This window comes from Haemorhous mexicanus, chromosome 8 (genome assembly GCF_027477595.1).
Source record: "Haemorhous mexicanus isolate bHaeMex1 chromosome 8, bHaeMex1.pri, whole genome shotgun sequence".
Taxonomy (NCBI): domain Eukaryota; kingdom Metazoa; phylum Chordata; class Aves; order Passeriformes; family Fringillidae; genus Haemorhous; species Haemorhous mexicanus.
The window spans coordinates 19,274,337-19,301,240 of record NC_082348.1 but is presented as its reverse complement, the minus strand read 5'-3'; the positions used below and the strand labels follow the sequence as shown (position 1 = coordinate 19,301,240).

The 26,904-nt window shown below is 37.9% G+C and overlaps 1 protein-coding gene across 1 annotated transcript in view; it reads left to right on the top strand.

Moving 5' to 3' along the window:
* The first annotated feature begins 6,883 nt into the window (after window positions 1–6,883).
* Window positions 6,884–26,904, top strand: part of LRP2 (LDL receptor related protein 2) — a 109,417-nt gene continuing 89,396 nt past the window's right edge. Inside the window, 3 exon segments of the mRNA XM_059852359.1 lie at window positions 6,884–6,977; window positions 23,082–23,189; window positions 25,134–25,256. Of these exon segments, the coding sequence (XP_059708342.1) occupies window positions 6,884–6,977; window positions 23,082–23,189; window positions 25,134–25,256 (325 nt within the window).

Below are 26,904 nucleotides of genomic sequence, written 5' to 3'. Positions count from 1 at the left end.
ATGAATAAAACATTACTTTCAGGTCAGTATGAGGGCTCAAGCTAATGGTCTTCAAATTAATGAAACAACTTCTTCTACTGTACCTAATCAGCCACAGAGGATTATGGGGACCGAGGGCATTTTCATTAGTATCTCCTAAAGTGTCTGACACAAAGTGACATAGCTTCAGTTTTTCTAGAAGGCTAAGTATTAAAGTTGCTCTTAAGGAACAAACAAGTTTTAGGATGGGATGTGGTATGTAACTTCCTATTTCCTTTTAATAGCTTCTGGCTCTGGCTTACAATGGCACTTTAGCACAATTATTTATCTTAAGGAAAAAAAACCCCAAACAATAAACAACGCCTCCAAAGCATTTGAAGACACTGGTAATTACAATGGGTATATTTCTCAGCTGTTCTCATACATATTTTTAGTACTCACAAACTACTGTTCCAGTGAGAACTTAGGCAAAAGGAGTCAAGAATGTGTTTCAGTTTCTTGAATATGCTCCTCTGCTTATGCTACAGTGCAGCTGCACTAGAAGCTCAAATGTTGCATGTCTGAAATTTCTTAAAGTTCCATTTCTTACTAGGAAAGTAACTTCCATGTGGCTTTTGAGATCTCGTCCTTCTTAATGCTGATCACCATGTATTCAAAAGAGTAAAGCAACAGGAGGTAACTTTACTATGCCAAGGTCTTTAGAGGAATCCTAATTAGGAAAAATCTTAAATTTTGAAAGTGGTTTATACAATAATAATTTCTGAATGCAAAAAATTATGCTGAAAGGAAGGAGAAATTCAATTAGCTATTTTGCAAAGTACAGATCATGCCATCAAGCTATTTTTGATGGCAAACTTCTACCTCACAATTTTGTATTTTGTGAAGTGACTATAAAAATACCATAATATACTCTTTTCGTGGTAGCTCAGGTGGATGTAGCTTCTCCAGGCATGCTACCCTGCTCCTCCTGGCCAGCAGGGTACACGCTGCTGAGACTGTGGCAGAGCAGTGCAGCGGTGTGAGGCTGTTGTGTCCCCGCTGCCGTTTGCCTCTCTGCGTTTGGGGCTGTGCTGTGAAATGGGCACAGCCGCCAGTGCTCCCCTAAGGGGCTGCTGACTGCGGGGACAAAAGGGACTGGCAGTGACTGTGCTACAGCTCTGAGGGAAAGTGGTTAAGGGGGAAGGGTAGACTAGTCAAGCCAGTCACCCTGCTTACCAAAGTTTGTGCTCACTGAACTGTCCTATATCTCATTCCTGTGAACAAGTCCCCGAGGAGGAGAGAGGTTAGGTTTTTTAATTATTGTAATCCTTTTGACCTCATGCATTCATGAGTTTGGTCTCTTCTTGTCAAAGTAGTTTTGCAGGTTGACTGAATCAGGTGCTATTTTCAAACCCAGTATTTTGGGTATTGTTCCTTAGCAATCAGTTAAGAATTGCTACTGTGTGGCTTATCTTGAGCTACGATTTTCTTCATTTTTTCCATTTAATTTAACATTAACAATATATTTATACTACAAAATATCTCTGTATACAAATCAGTGGTTTTCATTCACAGTGTTTCAGGGTAGCTATACTTTCACCATACACTCAGTGACTTTGTTCTTAGATGGTGTTTAATAGGGCTATTGATGTCTAGTTCTCTTTTTCAATAAGCTTGGAGGCTTGTTTAGAAAATTCAGAGTTAGGCCATGTTTTCAACTTTTTTTAATAAGTGAGCAGTGATGAACATTGGTGTTCTGAAATACATATCAAAACTGTGAGAATCTGTCAACTGCAATCTCTATACTTCTAAACCATGTTCTCATTTGTTTACTGTGATTACCCTGGGTTTGGCCTGGAATTCTAATTAATACTACTGAGGTCTTATTATTTATCTTTTCTCTCGTCTTTTGACTGACTGCTTTTGTGATCTCTCAAGCATTTCATCTTAGCTGTTGGAAGAATGAGACCTAACCATTTTTAGTATGTCCCACTTACAAAGGTGTTTGTCCTGAATAGACCTCATATCTGTTATTAATAGGAAAATAAACCAATGAAAAGAGTAAAGGAGATTCAGAGTTATTCCAGCCTATCCTATTTTCTTTGTGAATTCCCTCTAAAGGTTTTAGATCATAAGTAATTTGCAAAAGCTTCTCTGCCGTTCCTTTTCAAGTACAAATCCCATTTGTTGCTTCCTTGCAGCGCAGAATGGCACTGAAGGGCCAGTGGATTGGAGCAAAAATGAGGACCTTTGTTCTTTAGAGACAGAGAAAGTTCCAAAGAAATCTGTTTGCAGTAAGGCAAGTACCAAGATCTTTGGTAGTTAGAGATGCAGCTGAGGTAGAGCATACTTGCCCTTACTTTGTGACTGGGTCTCCAGGATGGGGCACAGGGACTTCCAGGGTGGAGCAGACTGTGCTGACCAAAGGACAACTGGAAAGAATAACTACAATCTGTTTAATCTTTCTTCACTTTCTTCTGCCTTCCAAGTGAATAAAAAAACCTCTCTCATCTCTACATGGTTACTGTTAAACTCCACCACAGGCCCATTTCTGCAGATGAAATGTACCTGGGGTGTTTTGGAAGCTCCTTTACTGATTGTCTCTCTACTAGTCTCACTTGTTCAGTGGCAATTACCAAAAAAGTTCCCATGTTCCTGCTTCTTGTTCCAGGATGCAGTAATATAATGCCGAGTTGAAAGAGAGAAGTTGTAATATGTCACTAGCCAGTAGACCTTGAGGAAACTTTTGGCCACAGTGCCAGCTGCATTGTGCAATTCTGACACTGTGATTTTTCTTCTGGACCAATTCACATCTCCTCAGCTTAATGTTTCTCATATTCATGTGGTCTGGAGACCCACTTTTGAGCCAGTCTTCTGGAAATACGCATGTGCTTTAGTTACGAATATGCATTAGATTTTGGGTATGATATCAACGGCAAATAATTTCCATTGTTTTAGACACTGTGAAATGTGATGTGGCGTATATGAGGAACTTGGGGCTATTGTCTGTTTGTTTGGGATTTTTCATGTGTTATAGAGTTGAAATTAATACTGGTCCTTTGTACAAGTTGCGTGTTCCCTAAAACAACCTTTTAAGGAAACTTCTGCTCACAACACATGTATTTGGAAAAAAAATAAGTGGTGAAGTCCATATACACATTGCTACTGTGGATCCCCATGAAAACAGCTTATTCTGCTCTCCCTGAAGTCTGATGTCTTTGATGCAATCTGAAGTGGGCCTTAGGTGAAGGAAATGTCTCAAAAATAGTATCTCTGAAGGGCCCATCCTAATAGTCTGTTAAGAAAGGAAACCTCTAACACACTCAAACACACACATACACACACACACACATTGTTGCTTGCTATAAAACTAAGGTTCAGTTAAAGAAATGGAACGCCTTAGATTGTAGAATAGCCAAGATGGATGAAATCTGAAGAGTTAATTGCTGCTCTTGGGTACTTATATTATTATCCAGGCAGAGAGACAGAGTTTAGTTTAGATTTGTGTGACTTGTCATGACCAGTGTTGTCCCAAAAAATGAGCACGGCTTTAGTATGTTTAAAATGTAGCCTTGCTTTAGCATGATGGCACAAAAATAGCAAAAAAAACTTTGTCATCATAAAGGCATTGGATTTAATGATTAAACTTTAAATGTGAAATTGGAAATACAGCTTGTTACTGAAAATGTTTTCTATGTGGAAACACCTGGGTTTATCTGAGGACAGATTGACCACAAGATTACTGAATGCCAATGGCAATTACAGCCTTATTGGATAATGCACTGGGCAGATCCTTAGCCTCTCTAAACTGTCCTAGCCCCAAGAAGTTCAGAACAGACAAATTTATAGATCTGACCCACATTTTTCTATAGTGAATATATATGCATTTTTTTGCTTTCCTTAACCATCAGCTTTCTATCTTTATCTAGTCATACATCAACCCTGATGTTTCTATCTGTCTGTGGAGAACTACATGAGTTTGGACACTAATTAAGACTGAACCTTGGTCAAAAATGAAGCCTTTTAATTTTTAACTTCCTTGCTTAGCAGATATCTTTAATAAGTAAGCAGTGTCGTTGTTAGTTCTAAATTACACCTTTAACTGCTTTTTTGAGTGCTTGCTTACACTAAAAACCAGGCAAGCAAAGACATCCCAAACTGTATTTTGAATCAAAAGTAGAGTTCAATGAACACCAGCATTGCCTCAATTTTCTCCCTCTAATCTTCTAGCAGACGTAGTCTGCATCTTCTTAAACATGCATAATCAACTAAAAATCCCCAGGTCTTGTTCAGTAAGAAATCATGAGCTGCCAACAGGAACAGTCAACAGAAAGATGAGAGAAAGAGATGTGTTGCACCTACATGGGCAATTTTAGGTGTAGTTATGGGAAGGCTTTGAGGTGTTTTTATTCTGATCTTGATGTCTCTAGTCTGGAAGAAGTCCCATTTAATGGTGTCCAGCAGGACAGGGTCCCTTTAGTTGGAAGATGAGGTGCCATGGTAAAGTGAGAGGAGAAAATTTTAGATGAACTAAGCAGAGGATAGCATTGTCCTGTGCTGGCCCCTTTGTTATTATTATTGAGCAGTGAAATATTTGGGCGTATCAGTTTATATGCCTCTAAATGAAAATTCTGTCTTGTGATTGCAAAGAATAATGGGTGGGAAGGGCATGACCCACCATCTCAGCTCACTGTCAACAGCATTGCCACCATTCCTGTTGGAGACTCCTTCTAGCCTGTCACCTATGGGAAATACAGAAATTCTGTGTGTAGAAAGGGTGATGGTGAATGGGGCAGGAGCACACCTTTCTGGCTGCCAGCTGTGAGGGAGTGAAACAGGTAGGTGCCTCCCAAAGCTTGCATGCAGGTCACTTCAAGCATACAGTGACAGAACATTACACATAGCTCCCAGCCTGGGGGTGCAGCTCTCAAGCACTGTTTGCCCTCTGTGTGTTGTTGGGGTGTGAACTGCTTTAAACAATTCTTCTTCTAATTAAGTACGGTCAGTCTGTGTTGGCTTTGCAGGCACCCATCTGTAAAGAGCAGATCTGCTTGCTCCCCTCTGAGGATCCCTTCATTCCCTCCCCATCGTCCTTGTTGGGAGATTAAAGCAGCAGCAGCCCTATACACAAACGCAGCTGGTTCCGTTTGGTCAGCCTGAGCCTTGCTGTGAAACCACGACAAGAATTCCAGTAAGTTGGCAACACTGAAACACAAAGAAAACAACAATAGGAAAAGACCTTCCGTGCAGAAAGGAATGTTTCAGGCACTATTCCCCTACAGTGAAAGGAGAGAGGGTGGGAGGGAGGAGGGAGATTTGAAGAGGGCATGTCTCCCCCTCCCCCGGCAGCTCTGGATCTTGTGATGGAGAGATCTTATCCTCTCTTTGTGATTCAGAGGTGCCAGGAAGCTAATTGAATATTCTGATCTGCCCCCAGTGTTTCTTGTGGCTTGACCCCGGTGCTGTGTCGTACCACTACACCAAACAGCCCTGAACCTGCATAAATCACAACCTTGCAAAAGCCTATGCTCCACATCTTCTCTCCCCACCCCCCCTCTTTACTATCTTGATAGATAGAAAGCCTTTACGGAAAGGTTTAGAGGGATTAGCGTCCTACAGGACCTGGAGAGAAATCACAGTCTGCTAATAAGCAGCAACATGTTCCTGTGCAACTTCTGCAGGAACAATACAGGCACCTCTCCTCTTTTATTGAACTTACAATCCATGGCAAAAAGAAGAAGAGTTAAGGTTTGAGATATTGCTTAAGTTCTTTTGCAGCATCAGCAAACCGCCATTGCAGTATAATGAGCATGGCATGATGATAATGCAAAAGATATGTGGTATTTATAAAGGTGGTGTCATTAAAATTCATCTGACAGAGCCTCTTGGAAGACAAATAGACCTATCTTTCTCCCATGATATGTATGCACAGTAGTCACTGTTGACATGCATGTGTATGTGTGAAAGTACAGCTTGGCATAACTAAATTTTCTACATGAAAGACTATTTTTGACTAATGTAAAAAAATTATTTAACTTCACACATTTTATATATGATGCTTCTGATCCTGCAAGCCAAGCTTCCAAAGTGTTTGTCCTTTTTACCAAGGCTGCATTCCAGCCTGAAGTTAGTCTTTATCTTTTCCCTGTGATTCTACATACTGCTCTTCCCTTGTTAGTGGGTATATGGTTCCTGAAATGGCAGCAGTAAAACACAAGGAGATATTTCTTTGTGCATTGCACACACTGTTGGAGAGTTAGAACTAAAGGAGCATGTCTCCAGCTGATATCTTGAGAATTCACAGCAAAGCACTTTACCAAACTGATTTTATCTGCTAAGAAGGTGCAAAAATAAGTTTCATCCCTACATTTTTCCTTTCATAGAATTTGTGTGAGGACTACTACGTTCTAAGTTTTACCTCTGCATTGGTGAGTAGATTTTGGATTTTTTTCAGAGTTATCAAAAATACTTTTTCTTATTTGGAGCATACCTTTGGGGCACTTAAACCCGTGATATACTTCACTTGCCACCTGCAATTCCCAGAACAACTCAAAACAAATGAGCACATTAAATACAGCAGCAGTGGACTCTGATACAAAGTCAGCAAAGTGCAGGGTGGTGGAAGCATCTTGGCTATCCTGCAAAGTGAGGAAGGAGGGGCAGAGTCAGCCTGTGGCTGCAGGGCCTGGAGCAGTGCCTGATTCCCTCATGCTGGTTCCGGGGCCGCCGGGTATAAAGAGCTTTATGCAATGTCTGGAGGGTGGGAGTTTATAGAAAACGCGATGTCTCAACAGGCGAACACGCCTTTCTTCTGCAACTAGCAGGATAAGAAAAAGACACCAGGCTCCTTGTGCTGCTGCTGTGCAGATCAGCACTCCGGAGTCCAGGAGCCAGCTTCTGAGGAAGCTGGAGCATCCCAGCCCAGATGGGACCTCACCATCGGATGGATGGAAGAGCAGCAACTGCTTGCAAACTGCTCATATTATTCACTGCATGCATGATGCAGGGCAGTTGCCAAGGTAAGTGCTATGCTCCAGCCTCTCCGGAATGGGAATTGCACCGCAAGGAGCATATCCCTACTCCAGGGACTTTTATAAGAAAAAGACCAAAGTGCCTGAAAGTAGAGGGTTAACGGGCGCTGATTCAAGGAGTTCTTTCTAATAGCTAGAGGAGACAGCTGGCTCTTTCTAGGAGTTATTTGATGGAGTCGGTTTCTGTTGTGCAAAAGTAAGTAAGTAGCAGTGCCTTAAAAGCACAGCAAACACCACCAATTCTTTAGCTTCACTTCATCTTGGTTTTAAATTATCCTAGGATGCTTCCTTTGATTGTTTTTCTGGTTTGTACAAACTTTTTTTCCCCTCAAGTTGTGTAAGACAGTAATGCACAAATGTGGCTGAATTTTGAGGGACATGTCAGACTTTTCAACTCCATGGTCTAAACTCATGGTTTTACGGAAATGCAAGAAGGCAGGTTTTTCTGTGAGTCCCGATTACTGGCTTTGAATAAGGCCAAAAAAGAAGAAAAAAATCACCCCAGACTTTCTGCATTTTTTCCTTGCGATCTTTGTGCCTTTCTTGCTGCTGAAATACGGGTGGTTTTGCAGAGCAGAGTTCACCTGCATTCCAAGAGCTGGTTTGATGACCACTAAAATTGTACCTAGAGTTGTTTTTGGTGAGGAGTGCACAGGCTGCAGCACTTGCACGTAGACAAGTTGGGCCGGGGGGTAGGGGGTTATGCATGGACAGACATGCTTGCGTACGTGTGGTATATGCAGTCATTTACAGAAGGCTATAAGAAAGAAACAGATGCTTAGTCTGGAGCACAATAAGCTCCCCTCAGTCGGTCTCAGACGCAGATTTGAAGTTGAGAGAGGGAGAACTTTTTCTCTGGGCTTTACTGTTGCTAGGCGACATGGAGGAGCATGTGACTGGCAGAGCAGGCTGAGTGCCGCTCCTCCGGTACTAATCTGGCTGCTAGGGATGGAGTAGCCGTGTGCCCAAGTCCTCCCTCCGGCTGTGACTGCAGCCGATCTTCCTGCCTTCCCCTTCTTCGCGCTGTTTAATTGCCTTGCATTGAAAATCAAACCTGCCTTGTTGGAGCAAGAGTGGCTAAAGTGCATTTCCTCCGCCCCGCGTATTGACCTGCAGTCCTGCTGCTTCTGTGGGTGTCTGTGTATTACGTGTGTGTTCAAATTGTTAATCTGCTTTCTTTGCTCAACTCTTAGTTTAAGCTCCTTAGACAGAATCAACTAAGTAATTATACAGCAACTGCTGCTAGCAGCTCCCACTTATGAACAGGGAAATAAGAGATAGCTAATGTGCTGGAGACCTGCAAAAACTCCAGCCAAGGAGGTCACACTGGGCAAAATTAATCCTATGCACTAATATTTTACATTGGATAGAATGGAACCTGCAGTACAGGATCAAAAATTTGGTTTTTCGTTCTGCAGCTGCTTCTGATTGTCTAGAACGTACCTGATAAAAGACATGACAGGACAAGCAGAGAGATGCTTTGAACTAGTATCCATAGGTAGTAGAAGTACAGAAATTTTTTTACGTTTATGGTGTTCCTCCCCCTCTTTCTCCCATTCTCCCCTCCCCCCTGCCTCCACAGTAAAATAACTGTGGAAAACAAACAGTATAATTTTAGTAGTGGCTGACTGATAGTAGCAAAATACCTGGATAGCATTTTTGTCTGCCCTGGATTATGACAGTGAAATATTTGGTAACTTTAAGTTACAGTTCCTTGAATGTTGTCAGACTCTTATTTCCAAAAGAAAATTTGAAGAACCATGAAAGTAATCCCAAGCCTTGGAAGGAAAATGGTGAAAATCTGTTATCTTGCCTAATCCTCAGTATTTCCAAAGGCACTTCACTGATGTTTTTTGAGATTTTTGTTGGCAATATCTGAGTGTTCCCAATATAAAATGGATGTTTCTAGAAGAATTTCACCTAAGGGCTTGCTCAAATGATAGTTCTCCTCCTCGATTTACCTAATTCTGGTTTTACTGAGAGTAAACCTAGTGCTCATAAGCAGAATAAAAATGCTGTGTTTTGTAATTGCCAGCAGTACAGGGCCTGTTTCTCCAACCTTTACTCTATAGGTCTTATTGTCTGTGGGGTAATTGTTGTCAGAAAAAAGTGTAACTGGAATCTAAAAAGCAGTTTAGTGAAGGTAGTGTCAAGCAGGAGCATCACGGGATTATTGCTTGTGTTTGTTTTGAGAAATACCAAAGTGCTTCACACTCAGCTATAAACTAGAGACAGTGGATGGATGTTAGTGCACCAAATTTGATTTGTATCCTGCACTTCTGTGATGATAAATGATCAGCTTCATACATCCCAGGCAAATATGACTAAAATTTGTTACCATTATGAGGTCTCTATTAGGCTGAGAATGAAGGCAATTCTAAGAATGAATGCATATGGTATGATAAGATATATCAGAAATTACAGTGTACATTTGCATGAAGTGTGGCAGGCCATTAAGAAATAGGTATGGTAAGACCAAGTAGAGAAGAGGTACAGGAGTTCTTTCTGGAAGTCATGGAGAAACATATTTTCCATAAGGCATGGTAATAGTTCAATCTCCAAATTAATAATTCAGTGTTTTTTAGACATTGACTTCACTCAAAACAATTTCATTTGTCTGTAGGATGATGTACAGTGACATTGCTTCGGGCAACAGGTCAGAGTCACTATTCGTACTTCCTTGTACAGCACTGCACACTTTTAAATGACAGAAGCCTGTCTGTAAGATTCCACCCCTGCCAAGACCTGGAGTTTGGAGACTTGAGTGACTGGGCCCTAAGGATTTGGAAGTAATGGGAAGGGAAAAAGGATGGCAAGAAATATGAATATACTGATGCAATCCTGACATACAATTTACTGGGTTTTGTGCATTTCAGTGTTCATAATCCTGCGCTAGAACAATTTTCTGGGTTTGTCTTGGAGATGTACTCACACAAAATGAAGAGCACAAATTGCAGTGCATGTCCATCTACCTGGCTTCTAAACTGGTTTACTTCATGAGGCCTGACAATTTGCAGTATCTGTCAGTGAAACATGTTATATAGTCTTCTCACATTTTAATGAGCTTTTCTGTGCACCAACAAGGGTTTTGGTTTTTTTTTTATTTTTTCTTTTTAATGAATAGCTCACTTCTAGGACATCTCTTGAATTTTCTTAATAATTCACTCTTTTTCTGTATTCTGTTCAGTAAAGCGTATCAGGTATTTGCAAAGTAATCAGCTAAAGCAAAGAATGGGTCAAGTCCCAGAATTTTAGTTAAATATTGAAAGCAGTAATTGGATGACACCTGGTTTGATTTAAGTTCTATGCCAAATGCTAGAATTACAGTAAATAATTAAGCTACAGGAGTGAAGACAAACAGGGACAGAGAATCCAAGGAGATTTCAAGTAAGATAAATGTGTGATGTGTGCGATGCTTCTATTTCCCTGTAAGACAAACCAAAACCTTCTTTCATAAATTGAGCTGATTGGAAATTTGAGCAATGAAATCCTACTTTAATCCAGATTTACTTGCCATGTGTTTTGCAGGAAATAGCAAAGATTCATTTGGGGTAAAGGTAGACTGCAATTTCATTACAGCCTTTTAATTCTTTTCCTTTTGGGCTTCCTGGGTTGACATCAAATCTCTTGTACTGTTTGGAGCCTTTCCCCTCCATGCACCTTCTTGCACTCTTAACTTCTCATACTTTAACACTGAACCTGGAGGTTCTTCTAAATCTGAATACTCTTCTTTTTAGCTGAGCAGTAAGCAGGCACATTGTAGATGTAGTTTATTTTTTCTGTGTTATTGGATCCATTCAGTCTTCTACAGTAGTTATTTTTAGATCTGAGTGGTTGTGATAACTTTTCAGATAGACAAATATGTAACTTGAATCACCCTGTACTATCACTTTTTTAAGCAGGAGTTGTATCTTCTCTTCCAGAACTCTACTTAAAACACACTGGCACCATATAGTACTTTGGATGTTTCAAAAGAAACTTACACTTTCTAGAAGGTGTCATTGTTGAAAAACATTAAAGGTCCCTTCTAATTAAGGATCTATAGGTTGACTTCTATTTAAAGAGAAGTGGATGTTTTTATTCCACTTTGATTAATTAGTGATGATAGTCAAAATTTGTCCGTTTCTTTTTAATAGCTTACACTGAATGTGGCCGATAAGAGCTGTTTTTAAAATTATTTTAAACTAAAGTGCTTCTTTATGTAATTTGATAATAATACACTGTTCCTAAAAATACCTTGAGCTGTTTCTAGATAAAAGAATAGCAAGGTTTCTTCTGAGTCAACCCAGTCCAATTCCTTTAATTTCAAAGAAATTATCAAGTTGTACTGATCTAAGACAGAAAATAGGATTCCGTGAAGAGTAAACATGTCTTTAAATAGCTCTTCATTGTTTGAGATCCATTTTGAAGTCTATTTTGTTATGATAATGTTTAATCTTTTTAACAATTTTTTTCACCCTCGACTCAGTACACTTACTGAACAGTTGAAAAAAATAAGTTTAATGAGTAAGCATAGAACTGTTAAATCAAGTGGGTAGCCTTTAGTGTATTCCTTAAGCTTTGACTGTTGGTTTCAGGGTTTTTAATGTTTTCTTTGTTTTGCAATTCTGAAAGTGGATTAGAGATCAAAGGAGCGCTGTTAGAAGTTTTGTTTTGGATTAATGAAACAACATATAAAAGTTGACTGAAATGGTTCTGTTTCTATGACCTGCTCTATTTTATAGTTTCAACATTAATAAGTTGCCTTTGTTTTACAGTCAAGAAGCCAGATCTTCAGCAAAAGGGAACTGTTTACAGCAGCAGTGTGTCAGCCCAATTATTTTCCTGCATAGCCAGGTCATGATACTACATCCTGCTGAGTCAAGTCAGAGAATGGGGAATTGGGACTCCCTTTAGTGAGGATTGCTGGGTCATGCTTTTGTGGATCAAGAAGGCTGGGAGTTTAGTTGTGTTCTGTGGCATCATTTAAAAAAAAAAAAAAAAAAAAAAAAAAAGGCATAGCCTACAAGATATCCCAGGAACCAATATATTTACTGATGTATTTAGAATCTAGGTAATGGTTTTTAACTTCAGAAACCATGGTGCACATTATCAACTCAAATAAATATACCATAGAAAGTTCAGTTTACTTTGAGGAAGTATAAGGCCTGCAGAACTGGAATACAGACATATATGTCCCAGATTTGTCCAAAGAAGGAAATCTACTATGTCAAGTTCATATCATTCAATACCCATTTTGATCTGATCAAGCCCTTGTCATACCTTGTCATCTAAGGGTACAGTTTCATGAGAAGTAATGACCAGTGACAGTTGGTTCACTGCTCCTGGAAGCAGTATGCCCCCACTCATTTTCCTTCTCCAATATCCCATGCTCGTGTTGCTGACAACCTTGAGTTTTTTCCTTTGTGCCACTGCTCTTTGGACCTTTTCTGAACTGCTTTCACTTAGAAACCTGTGGGAAAAATAAGCCCAACCTATGGAATTATGGCTTAGAGATTTTGAGCAGCATGCAGAAAGAAAGGCCTGGTAGTTCTTGGAGTTTAGAAAAGAAAGGGAACCTTGGCATCATGTACAAAGAGAAGTGTGGGAAAGAGGGCGAGAAAGAGGCACTCCATTTTCCTATGGTAAGTCAGGCTGGCCGTGCAACCACTGTCTAATGCTGCTGCTAAAAACCTTACCATGCTGGGAACAAGAGTAGTCCTATCAGGGCTAGAATGAACATGTGTTAGTGCTGCTGGAAACCCTTTTGTGAAGTTGTCTTGAGTAAATAGATGGCTTGACTTTAATGGGCTGCTCACACGTTCACTTTTGAGCAGGGTTGTAGGCCTGTTCTCAACCTCCAATGTAAGTGAATTGGATGACAACCAAGCACATGGAGTGTTGGCTGCAGTTCTTGTTGGTCTTCTAGCTGTGTTAATAAAAATTACTTTTACTACTGCAAGGTCTAATACTTTTTAAAACCTTTTCATGTAAAACAAATTCCAGTTAGTCTGAAATGAGTGACAAAGTCTGTGGTGTATTCCATAAGAATATTTGAGCTGTGTTTGTTAGCTCTGCAGTGGATTCGTTTTCTGTGTGAAGTCAGCCACAGAATGCACTAAAAAGCTTCACTGAAAACGGGTGAATTTTTTAATTCTTGGCTATGGAACTTTTTCTAATAGGAGTTAAGAATTCTCAGAGACTAAAATCCTGTAAGACAGTAGAGGAAGGGAGAGCCCCAAATGATCACTCTGCTAAAGGAAAAAATCTTGTCTTTAAACAGGCTGTGTGGAGATACTGACTCTCTGGACAGCAATATAACAGGCGTGGTTGCAATCTTCTCCTAGCAGACATTGTGAAAGACAAAGTATTGCTATGAGGAGGGAGTTCCAAGTTAAAGGTTGCAGACCTGTAGGCAAGTGTCTGCAGTGCTCTGAGCAATGTGATTTGTATGTTGTATGTTACCATTGAGATCCCTGGGAGACGGTGTATGCCTTTCCTGCAGTTTTTTGTGCTTGCTTCTGGATATAAGGACCTAGGGTGCAGTACGTGTTTGCTTGTGTGTTTCCAAGCATGTTGCAAGTGTAGGGCTTATGCAGCTATACCAGCTAGAGAAGTTCTTCCCTACTGTTAACCTCTGTGTCTGGAATGCTGCTTAGAGTAGTTAGCTTAAGTAATTTAATAATTATTTAAAATATTAATTTATTAATTATGTCTTAATAATAATTTATGAATTATTTTAAATAAAAATTATTAATATAGTGGCCCAGCAGCCACTAATGAAGGGAAGCAGAATCAAGCATCCTTAAAAAGTCAAAATGGGTGAGTAAATCTGAGAGTTATAGATTTTGGATGCTTAGGGAAATTATAGGTAAAATACTTCCATTAGGATTGACAGGAAGAGTAATGTTTCAGGAGAAGATGATATTTCTTGTATTTATCTTCTTCTGATGAATTCTAGGACTGTCTTTTTAATGTGGCATACTCATTAATATTGCTGTTTGTGCAAAAAGGCTTTCTTGAAAAACTTGAAAGGAAATATGCTACACTTAGAAACGAAACAGCCAAAGGATTATTTAATTCTTATTGTTAGTTTTCAGGTTCTTTAAGATAAAACTGCATTTTGTGTGAGCACATCAGTCAACGTTGTTGTTTCAGTTCACGTGATTCTGGCAGGAGGTGTGGAATTAGATAATCTTTAAGGTCCCTTCGAGCCCAAACCCCTCTTATGATTCTATGATCTGTCATTTACTCAGGCCTGAGTAAATGACATATGGAATTTCCTTTTTGGGAGTGACCAGCCATTAGCTTCTAACTGAAACTGAGTTGCTACTGAATAAGAGAAAAATGTGATGTGTCAGTACATCCAAAGGACTAGATGTAGTTCCCAATGTCGTGGGCAGTAGTAAGCAGCATTAGAATGTCTATGTAGGCACACTAGATGCTTGTAGCATGTGGTCTGTCTGTTCTGTACTGACACGTCAGTTCTGCTTTTCTGACAACGATCCCACATGTTTAGTTTGCAATGAGTAACTGCTGCAATTTTTGAAATTTGTGCAAAATGACTAGTGCCCTGTGAAGCTTTGGAACAGTTTAAATTGTCTTTTTTATTTTTATTTTTAAATCTAGAGTCCTACTGGTATCATGATAAAGAATTTTCTTGAGGATATGGGTTCTGTGGTGGGAAGACAGAAATAGCTTCCATTTTATGCGCTTACTGTGTTTATTATCTGTGATACAAAGTGGTTTAATTTTTGCATGGCAGGTTTCATTTTTCATTTAATAGCTTATATATAAAATTATAGTAAGGTTTATAATTTGACAAAATGGTATATGTTGCATAGCTATTTTCATTCTAGCAATGATGCCGAAAAAAATACAAAAATGAAACAATTTCACTGTCACGAGCTGTGCAGGAAGGCTCTTACTGAGGCCAGTTTCTAGTGCTGCAATGACTCATCAGCTTTCAGGAGAGCATGACAGAATTGAATGCAGGTCATCATCTCAGCATGAGCTCTAATTGTGAGAAAAAACAGCACACGGGTTGGTAAATGTATTTTAAAAAGTGTACAGGATTTCAAAATGATAAAATCTTCCTGAGAGGGTTTTATCATCTGCTACTGCATCTGACTTTCTCAGTGATATATACTGTACATGTTCTCTCTAAGTTGTTTAAGCACTTCCCCCCACCCCCCCCCAAATTTCCACACACTGTGTAGTTGTAAATACTTCCTAGTCTTGAAGATTTTCCTCTTTTGGTCATATTCCCCCCCACCTTCTGTTACCCAATTGTTATTCTGCAGCAGCCTTGGGGCCATTAGCAAGGTTCATTCTTATGAAAATGCTTGGGATGCTTCCTTCTGTGAGTAACTGAGGCTGTCTTTATTTCTGTGGTGTTTGCATGTTCTTCCTCTTTATGTCATATGGTCAATCAGAAGAGATTTTTGCATGCTTAATGTGCCATTCATGAAAAAGAAGCTACTAAGATTTAGGAGAGCTTGGATGTCTATGCTTCCCTAGAGATCCACAGATCTTGCTTTACTTCCCCAACTAACCAACTAACACAGTCACAACTGATATATGTGGATTAAGACACCTAATGTCAAAACAACTGGGTGGGGTTATCCAGCTGAAGGCAGAACAAGTTCTTCACATGTAATGTCTGAAACACATTTTTATATTGAAAAGGCTAATCTGTCAGCAGCACTGCAAGTACTGGTTCTCTTGAATTTGGCCATAGAGAAAATAATTTTACTAAAATCTCTAAGGAGTACAAATAGCTTTTGTTAGTGTCCTCTTGGAAAGTACTTTATATGCGGTTTAGATTAAAGAAGGTGTCCAAGAAAAAATTAATGGCTTACCCTCAGTTATCACTGAAGTACAAGAAATTTGTCAGTGACTTAAATGAAAGAAGGAACCTGGTCTGTTCAATATAAAGAATATTTACTTTATCAGTAGAAAGGAGTATCACCTCCTGTCTATGAGAATTAGTCCTTGCTTAAAAGGATTATTTCTTATTCCTGCCTTGTTATAGGACTAAAAAGATAGTAAAAGTATATTTGTTGCTTTAAAAAAGTGAGTTTAAAAAAGATTATAATGTAACCTAATTTTTATTATTTTGTTTGTAGTACTGTATGATGGAAAAGATACATAATATGGATATGTACTTTTTATGAGCATGTATGTTAGGTAAACTGTCATGGTTTTAAATTTATAAGGTTGGGTTTTTTACATTTACGATCAATGTGAACAACTTTGACAGACTGAATATCTTAATTTTCTTTTTTACTTTTCCCAGATAATTGGTTTGAAAGTAGTAATGTAGAAACCATTGTTGTTTTATTCTGAACACCAGAGCCTTAAGAAAAAAAGAAATTAAAACTGATTTTTTTTTTCCCCCTAGAAGGTCCATATGTGGTATATTAAAATAAAGGGTTTGTTCTCTTTATTGGTTCAGGCTTAAAATTGGAAAAAAATAAAACTGAATAGATTTGTTAAGAACAAATCGATAAACCATTTTCATTTTTATAGGCTGTTTGCATTTGTTGCTTTTTCAGTTAATAGAACTGAAGTAAGGTAGAGGAGATGAGGATTATGAATATCTTTAATGTTGCTAGGAAGCATTTACAGTGTCATTCACTTGAACATGTTGTCTGCAGGAGACCTAAACCCTTTTTTCTTTGCAGGAAAGCTTTCCTGCTTAGTTTCAGTAGATTAAAATCCTGAATTTCTTTAATTCTTGGATTTATGTTGAGGCATTAGCAGAAATTAATCTATAGCCCTTTTATAACTGTATTAACTGAAAACAAATAGTTAAACATTGAATACTATGATTTTAAGTATTTTTATCAAAGATTTTGCATGTGAGCATTATTAAAATGATATTTGATGCTTTAGTTGTAACAATTGCTTTAGTTGACAAATATCTGTATGTGCAAGAACATGCAGACACAAAGCACAGGATATAATGTAGATTTTGCTGGGCTTTTTTCCTGCTTGGCAAGTAAAGGCAAAGCATAAAAATATGCTGATGCTGCAGGGAAACATGGTATTTCTAAGTCCATAATGAAAGACAATATTTTCACTTTTGGTCTTGAATTTTAAAGTGCTTTACAAAAAAAAAAAAATCAGTGGGTAAAAATTTCAAATGTAGATGTTGGATCTTACCTGTCAGAGTAGAACTTGTTTCTGATACCTGTCATTGTGCTGAACACAAAATGTGGTTCACTCAAAAATAAGTCCAGCCAGTACTGGTGAAGAACCAGATCTTTTATTTCAAGTTCAGTCCTTTATCATTTCCACCACTGCCCTCCGCCTCCCACCGCCAAACAATCTGACATGTGCCTTGTTTCTTGTGCTGTCTAATAAACATACTAGCAAAACAGAGTGTGTCTCTCATGTATTGTGACTTTTTTGGAGTGCTGACAGATTAAAAATAAAATATGAGTCTGTGCTGGTGAAAGGAAGAACAGGCCCATTTGGCCTCTTGACATCGGCGCACCCCCCGGGAGTTCAAGAGCCTCCTGTATGTGCAGACTATCCAGGGCATGGCCCTTGATTGTACAGTGCAAGGCACAAGGGGTTCTTGATCAGCTGCTGTGTCTGTAGATGCTATTTTACTAATAATAATCTTGTTATATGTAATTGGATGATAATTCAGTAAATGAAATCCTACACTTCCCTTTTAACAAAGCTTTGCTGTATATCTGGCACTTCAGTTTTTCTGCCTCAGATTGTCCCTTGACTAGTCCCCTCTCTGCCTGTCAATCTGTCTATAAATATCTTGCAGTCATGTAAAGTGGGTGCAGATGCACATTTGTACTGTCTTTTTGTTGATATTATCAGTAAAATGACTTTTTAAATCTAATTTAGAGATACATAGGTATAAAATATGTTTTGTGTTGCAAGGGGTTGAAAACTGCAGGTAAAACTTTTACTGCTTTGTGTAATACCTATAAATGTTTGTGTGGTCTGTGTTGTTGTTTTTTTTTTAAATATGAATATTTTGTATTAAATGTAGTGAAGCTTAAAGTGTAGAAAGACTGTAGGTTAAATGTCATGTTGAGCTATATGAAAGTTAGCCTAATTTCATCAGACTCTATTTTTCTTATCTATTAAATAATATTTGTTCATTCTCCAATTATAATTGCTAGCAGAATACTGCTTTTTAGTATCATAGGGCGTTATTTGAAAATAAGCCATGGTTTTCCCTAAGCTTTGAATTTTGCTTCTTTCTGCATTAGTGAGGTGGAACAGAAGTGGAATTTCCACAGTTTCAGCCTTCCCTCCTTGAGCATTCCAAAACCTCAGGCTGTTTGACAAGTAATTAAGCTAGGCAAAAATCTTAACATCAAAGTGTATGGAAGGTGATTCTTCAGGATTCTTTTACCTGCAAGGCCCCTAGAGTGGGCTGCTCTGTTTGGGGGCCGCATGGGAAAGAGGGTACCCTTTTTAGGAAGGCAGAAAGGGAGAAAAAAAGAGCTTGTCACTTATTTTTCTATTTGTAAATTTTGTGTGGAAGAGGTTTGTAATGCACAGTCTGTTTGCATTTACTTGTTGAAAATCTGAAGGTGTATTACAAGTGTTAAGTGCTCAGTTGAAAAAATATTGCCTGGAAGAACATTACTCTTTTAGATGCAAATAAATCTGTTGAGGGTGTTGATTCCTGAAGTGTAAAGTAATTGCAGCAGTGTAAGTTTGATTTCTGAGTGGACAGTTTGAGAGTGGTACAATCTACCCTGGGCTTAATACATTCCTCATTACTTTAAATTCTTAATTCAGACTTAACTCCTAAAGAAGTGTTAGCAGTTCTTAAAGGCATTGTGAGCACAAGGAAGGAAGAACAAATGAGGGGTTTTGGCCTGTTCTATGTAGTCAGAATGAACAGTTGTGGCTCTTAAGGTGTGGATGACAAATGTAATTCAGAAGATGTGTAGTCAGAGTTAAAAGTGTGAGGTACTTCAAGGTTAAATGGGCAGGTAGAAAATATATGAAAATAGTACAAAAGACTAGAACTGTTCAGGGAGGTACTGCAAGGAGTCAAAAGTAACACAGAGAGGTGAAGAGTAAGGCTGTTTTGGTTCTATTATAAGCAAAACATAGCATTCTGGTTTGAATACAAAAGGATTGAATTTTAGGTTTAATTCTGAAAGGGAGTATTTCTACATGAAGTGAAGCCCAGTGGAGGTAGGAGGGTGCAGTGGACTGCCTTCCTGTTGAAGACGGTGGTCCTATGGGTTAAAGTATTGCACTGTGAAATGTGTGATGCTATTAACCTCTCTCTTCTGCTGGAATTCCCTGTGACTTAATGTGACAATGAGTAACATTGATTAGTGGTGTGAATGTTGAGTATCATCCCCTAGTGGAAGTGGTGTTTGTCTTTGGCAGTGGTTTACCATAATGTGCTTCATTCATATGCAAGCAACAATTGTTGCAGAAAAATAAGGTGAATAGTGGTAGAAGATGCACTTATTTCTAATAAATTTAAAGTGTTTACTTAGTAATTAGCTCAATCTTTCCTCTGATAAAATCACTAATATGTTGTTCTATTCCACTGGAAAATGACTACCTGACAAAACCTTTCTACCAGTAACTTTCCCAGAGCTTGTAACATAAGCCTTCTTGTTTTATCTGGGCAAATTCTGAATCTGAACCATCCACTAAGAGTCTCTTACAAGAGAATCCCAGACACAGAGAACAATATAAATTCCAGTGACCAATTTAGCATGAAGACCAAAGATAGTAAGTATAAAAAGATGTTTAGAAACAGTACTTTGGTCTACATTTTTCAGGGGTTTTTTTTCAGAAGCATTACTACTTTTCGGAAGTAATGCTTCTGATCTTTGCTTTGCAATTTCAGTATTAAAGTCTATATAATATATTTGGTATTTCTTTGGTGTTTTCCTTAATATTGAGCAGTTGAAACCAATTTTCACTTTCAAAATTATTTTGTTAATGCCAAGAGTTTCTTCTTTATGTATATAGGTTCTGATGTGATTTGTAAGATCTGCTATGCATTTTTTAGCCCGTATTTTAGTAGTGCTTTAATCACAGTCAGAAGACTGAAACTGAATTATAATAATAGTAGAGCAACACTGAAAATTCAGTAATTTCTGGAACTTGAACTTTCAAAAGTCACCCAAGTTCTGTTCTATTAGCAAATTTTAAACATGAAAATGAAGACAGATTACTTTATTGCTCATTTTTAAACTCAGTGGTTATTTCCTTCCTATCAGCATTTGTCAGAGTAAATCTGAATTTCTATGGAAATTAGTTCATTAGTATAATTTTTTTGTAATATCTGACTGATTAATGAGCTGTCTTACAACTTAAAAAAACCACAAAAATTTATTGAAAGGAAAACCTTCCATAAAGCTACTGATTACTAATTCTTCAGTGACTTGAAGCTTCAAATAATACCAATAAACAAGTGAATACCCCTTTTTTTCTAACAGTCCCTGCTCTTGCTGAAACCCAGGTGCTGCAGGCTCACATTGCATAGAACGTACCAAATCTGGTTATAACTGACATGGTTATTTTTCTTTCATTCTGGTTCTTTCTCCTGGGTATTTGTAGCAGTAACTTTGTAATCATGTATTTTTCCTCCTGATTACTTTCTCCTTTATCAAAGTTAGAATTGTTTTTGCTCACAGATGAAACACAAGCTTTTTAGAACCTCTGTGAGAAGTGCCCTCGAGACTGCAGATCACTTTTATTTCTTTCATATTACTGATTTTCAAAGACTGTTTTTTTAAAAATGAATTTACATAATTAACTAGGTAATTTTCTTTGTTCTAAAGATAATATAAACCAGTGATAATTGAAGTATTAGTCTTTCATAACATTTGTAGGTGTTTCAGAGCTCTTTGCCTTCAGTTATAAATAAGCACAGCAGATACTATTGTAAAGCTTAATGCCATAATTAACTGAATTGTAGTAGGTCTGCTGAAGAATTGGTGCTTACTGGATGGAGGTGTGAGCATCTTAAATTACAATTCTGAGAAGTATTATAGAGAGTAGCAGAACTGTGTGACTTGCAGGTTTTCTGTTAACATTCAGTTACCATTTCTGGTACTGTACAAAGACTGCTGTGTTTATACTGCTTTTAAAAAGGTTTATCAGTGTTATCACCTCATTTTAATCACTATAAGGGTATGTTTAACTATAAGAACTTAAAACAAGATAGGCAAAGTAAATTATTGTTGTATACAGTGCTTAAATTTTTTTAGCTAGTTATTATTTAGAAATAATATACAGGTTGCTCATATTGCTTGTTTATAAGCATGTTTCATTAAAAATCCTAATCATGTGGATGCAGATTTGATTCTTTATTGTAACTTCCTTTCTTAAGTGACTGTATTTTTTGAATAGCCATAACATACTAAATATACAAGAAGATTTAGTATTTGTTTTGCATAGTAATTGCAATTGATAAATGGTGGGTTATATGTTGTGTTTGTGGAGCTTTAACTGCTAATCTCATATGAAAATGTTGCTTTGTAGGGCAAAATTCAGGGAGAGGGCCTGGGATTCCAGAGTGAACTTGTACATTCCTTCAGGGCATTTTTGCAAGGGAGGTTGTTGTGTTTTAAAGGTAGTTGATAAGAGACCTGCACCACCAACCCCAGACCTGCACCACCAACCACCATCATGCATTAGTCTATAGAAGGTATTTGGGTGAACATACTCCTGTACCACTCCGTACCACCATTTATCCAAGTGAAATTTTTGACCATTTGCAGGATACATTATAAATCAGGGTGTCACTAACAGACAATCAGATTTGAACATTCCTTGCATAAAGTAGCTTGCCTATATCCCTGAGGAATACATCACTTAACTGTGTTTATGTGACAGTGTTGATATGCCTGGTTTTACATGAAAGTTAGGTAGCGTGTTATTTATGTCATCACGAATTCACAAAATAGGTGGTTGTGCTTTATGTTTGCTGAGGTTATCTTCTCTGGACAGATCACTCAGAAGAATTGAAAGATGTAATTTTATAATATGGTTATTAATTTAATCAGGAAATGGGATTTATTTTTTTTCAGAATTGGACTTTGCTACTACTTCAGGTTTTTTCAGTGTTCCCCTCTCTGAGGTGCTGACAACAGATTAACGTGACACAGAGCTCTGTTGAACCTAATTATGTTGTAGCTTATTGTTTTGAGGATCTATAAAACTGTTCACTCCCTTTTTATGAGGCTGTAGTCACAACGAAAGGCCATAAACAGTGCCTTTCTCTTTCCTACAGGCTGGAGATTTCATTAGTTGACTCTAATAAAGGCCTGATCCAGCTGCATTTTCACCTAGGAATGAATGCTTCTTTATCAGGTCTTAATCCTTAGTAGATCAAGCAGGAGAGAATGACAGCAGGGTAGCTTTTGATCAGCCATAAATGTCTGAAAGCTTAATTTAAAAAAAAAATTATTTGCTATTCAAATCTTGACTCAAGATATGCTTTCTGTACTTCAGAGGAAATATTTTACGTATGAAGGCATTATTAAAAAGCAAAACAAAACTGAGATCTTTCTATACTTTCAAGCAATTACCACTGAAACAAGATTTCCACATCAGCTAAGGGGATTATTATTGTATGTTTTTAAATCCTCATACACTTGGGAGAGCACTAATGTTTAGCATGTTTAGCCCTTAGATATAATGTGGAAAATGATGCCCCACATTTTTTTAAAGTCTATACTGCTTGGGAATTTAAAATTTATGCATTCCTGCTAAATAGGTTTCTGTAGTGTATGTACTCTGAGACTTGTTTGGGTTATTTTTTCATTTTTTTATAACTATTTTTGTTTTGTTTGTGTAATATACAAATGCTAAAATCAGTGGCATTTTCCAGCAATTTAGTTGGAGATTTCTGTAATAGTTAAAGATGGTTCTTTGCTTTTTTTTTTTGTTTGTTTGTTTGACTGGGTATATAGAGCTCTTTTAAATATATATATATACTTTTAGGTATTTTTGTAGTATCTTTTTTATTATTTTTCATATTATCATTTTATCTCCATGCTGCAAGGCAGTGGATAAACCAGAGTTCTTGATGAGTGTCCCAGTGTGTTTCTGTGCCTGTCCTGCTAAGCTGCCGTTCGCGTGTTTCGGCAGGGTGTGAGCGGGGGCAGTTCCGCTGTGGCGACGGTCGCTGTGTCCCTGCAGATTGGAGGTGTGATGGGGCCAGAGACTGCTCGGATGACACAGATGAAGCCGGCTGCCGTAAGTGAAACAATACAGAGCAGCTCCTTTGTAATCTCAGAAACTGGGAGATTCCAGTGGGCTCAACTGTACCTATGGTACAAGAATGAATATTGAATTGGGAGTTGTCATGAGTTACTGCAGAATCTATTTGAGTCATATTCCATGAGCTCATTTGGCTTTGGTACACAGAAAATCAAGTAGTGCTCAGCTTCTAACGTGACTTTAAAGTGTTCTTAAAAATCTGACTGTCCAATAATGCAGTTTCATATTATGAAATGTTCTAAGTAGATGTAGAAATGTATTGTATTCTGTTACTGTAGTAATCCTGAATATTGGATGTATATACAGCTACCACCAGCATCACTTGTGCTCAAAATCTTTGGATTTTTCAGACCCTGGGCACGGTAGGTACAGTTAGTTGTCCAAAGTAGAGTCATGCTTAATTGTCTAGAGTTGATTGTGCTGTGTCAGCAGCTCACGGGCAACAATTTTATTCACATGGTCTGTAATATCCATGAACAAATATTTTCTCGAATGGAGAAAATGGATTCTCTGAAAGGAAAAGTTGTGAAAATGAAGAATTGCCCTCCACAGTCTGTTTTCAGGAACTTGCTGGTATTTTACCTTTTCAGTTCTAGTGTTCTTTAAGTCTTGTGTGTTGCTGCAGTAATCAGTCCACTTACAGCTTAGGCCAATTTTTGCCCCTCAGCTGATAGGAAGTGAGACTAATTTATATCTGTTCTTTTTACACTGTAATTTTTTTGCTGCTTGACCCATGTAATAATTGCAGGCCATTGACATGGCTAGGCAGTCTGATTTGTTGCTTAGCACTTTAGGTCCAAAAAAACTTGTGTAGTCCTGGGTGAAGATGCCATTAAACTGGTAAAACAAAATGGTGTTGTCCCACAGCAGTAATTAAAATTAAACTTCATTTTTTTGAGTTACTTGTCCTTTAAAAACAATTTGCTAATGTGCTATAGGTAGTGGGGCACATGAGTGGCTAGCAAGATTGTTTAAAAATGGTCTGAGGTTCAAATTCTACTAAAAGATTATTCTTTGGTTCTTGAAGCAGGAAAAAGTATGCCTGAAGTACATGTCTGTAGTATGTGATCAAATTTATCCCACCAATTAGTTTACTACTGATGTTATTTTGTACTTTTGAACTCTAAATTTACACATTGTTTTATTTTTCTCCCTCATGCTTTGGTTAAATTGATAGTTATGCTTGCATATCATCCCATGAGCACAAAGTTAACCTTATATTTCTGCAAAAACATAATCCTGAGAACAGAGATGATCAAGACCAGAGTCTTGTTTACTGGACTGTGTTGTACTAGAGATTCTTTCAGGAGTATTAACTAGGGATGGAGTGAGCTGTGACACAGTTTCAAAACTTATTTTGATCTTTCTCTTTGATGGTTCCCTGTTGTTTGTCTATTTGAAGAGTACAGAGTGGAGCTGGAACAACAGCATTCAGCTTGTTCTGATCTGACCCTCATTTTTGCCTCATGAATTCACAGGATGAATTGTGAGCTAGTTTTGGGAGATCATGTTCTTACCAGGGATAAAGCAACAGAGGTGGAGTGAGAGCAGTTGAACAGACCCCCTGTGAGACTGGGGAAGCTACTGTGCCTCTATACCAAAATGAAAAAAGGGCTCTGCCTTTTTTGGGGTCTCCCTTCTAGAGGAGCTTGTGTCTCCAGGAGAGGATATAATGCTGAAGAGTCTATGCAGGAGTTTACTAAGCTGAATTTTGCCTTTGAGCATCCTTTCTCTGGTCCACTTTCACCACTCTGGTCTGTCCATTTTCTTTGATCTGTTAAATGCTTCATGTGTTTCATGGAATTTACAGTTCATTGACACTTGAATCTTAGACCTTCTTTTCCCTTATGCTATTATTTACTTTGAAAGTGCTTTCACAGATGTCTGTGAAATGACATTTTTTTTCATTGCTTACACTAGCACAACCTACCTGTGAAGGAAATCAATTTCAGTGTCAGACTGATGGCGAATGTATTCCACAGTCATGGGTTTGTGATGATGAGGAGGATTGTGAAGATGGCTCAGATGAACATCAACAATGTCGTAAGTATTTTGACTTCCAGTGTTATACCAGCTTTGTGAAATAATGTAATTACATGGCAGCATATTGAGAACATAGAGAAACAAGCCCTCTGTAAGTACAGAAGTCTCTCTAAGATATTTTCAGAAATAAAATAATCTGAAGTAGATAAAATACAGAAAATATGTCTGAAAAGATATCTCCAGGTCTAGAAATCTGCAAATTACTCATGCTTCTTTTAATTAAAAAGAGAAAAAATATAAAGTGCATACTAGTTTTATACTTAATAAAAGTTTAGTAATTTTCACCATTAAAAAAATGGTGAAATACACATATGTACGTGCACACATGTATGTGCTCTATCCATTGGCTAGCAAAATTCACAGTGGCATCTCAGAACTATATGTAAAAAAATTTAATTATTTTTAGATGACTTTGAAATATATTTGTATATAAACCAGGAGGAATTATCAATACTCAGCGAACATTGGCCAGTATTGTATTATTTTCAGCAATGCTATTAGTAGCATTATTATTTAGAATTTACAGAGCCATTCTTTCTCACACTCAGAGGGGAGAAGTATCTATGGTCATGGTGTCTGGTGGGAGTCTAGTCTTTCATTATCATTTGGACAGCCTAAACTTAGAACATAATTCTGATTAGTATTTCACTTTCAGCGTGCTGAACTGTGTATTATTCATGTCTGAATTGCTGTTTTCAAGTGAAGTGTTTAGTGTTCTCTGTGCAGTTCAGATCCAGAAAACAGTTTAACAGCCTAACTGCCACAGCCATAGGCTTTGCTCTTTTCTTAGTATTGATAGACAAATAAAATATGTTACTCTGGCTTAGAATTTCATGACTAAGCATTTAAAGGGCTATAAGTACATGCCAAAGTGGTGAACTGAGCTGATTACTGCACCAAATTACATTCTCTGCATTATTGCATAAGACAAGAGAACAAATGTAGTGTTCTGAAGGATGGTTTTCCTGTCATTTCTAGTACTAGAAGTTACTCTAAGTGATGAAGATAAGATTAATTTATTTTCATTTTTTGATAACTTCTTTGAACTGAACAGCTCTGGAGCTACTCACCAACCCCTGGGGAGGCTAAAATGTTTATTTTGGAAGGATTTTGCTCACAGACTTGGTTTTTGCTTTTGTATCTTGATTCCATCTTAATCTACTGAGGATGGAAATTTTTGAATGATAGATAACTACCTTTTGCTCCCCTCTTCCTCTGAGAAGGTGTCAGCACAACTGCTGGTTATGTTTTAACTAAGGAATCTGTAGATACAAAATGCAAAATGAGCAAAAGCTCTGAGTTTGACCTTGGAACTGGGTCACTGTAACATTGTTCACCATGTACTGGTTAATCATGAGTGCCAGTATCTACACAGTGGCCCTGTGCTGCTGCCATTTTTGAGTCATCTCCTGGTATTTGTCCTTGTTCCAAAGGGACTTTATAACTCAGTGTTTGGGAAACCTAGAGGAAATTTTCCTCCTTGAAATATTAAAACTTTTTCAGGGAAAACTGTCTGACAGCTCTGGAAGTCATAAATGCAGAAATTTGTTTTACTTTACTGTCATGCTCTTGTTTTTCCTCATGACACTAGTATCCCAGTAGCTGATCTTATTATGGGAACACTGCTGACAGAAGGTGGCAGAGAGAG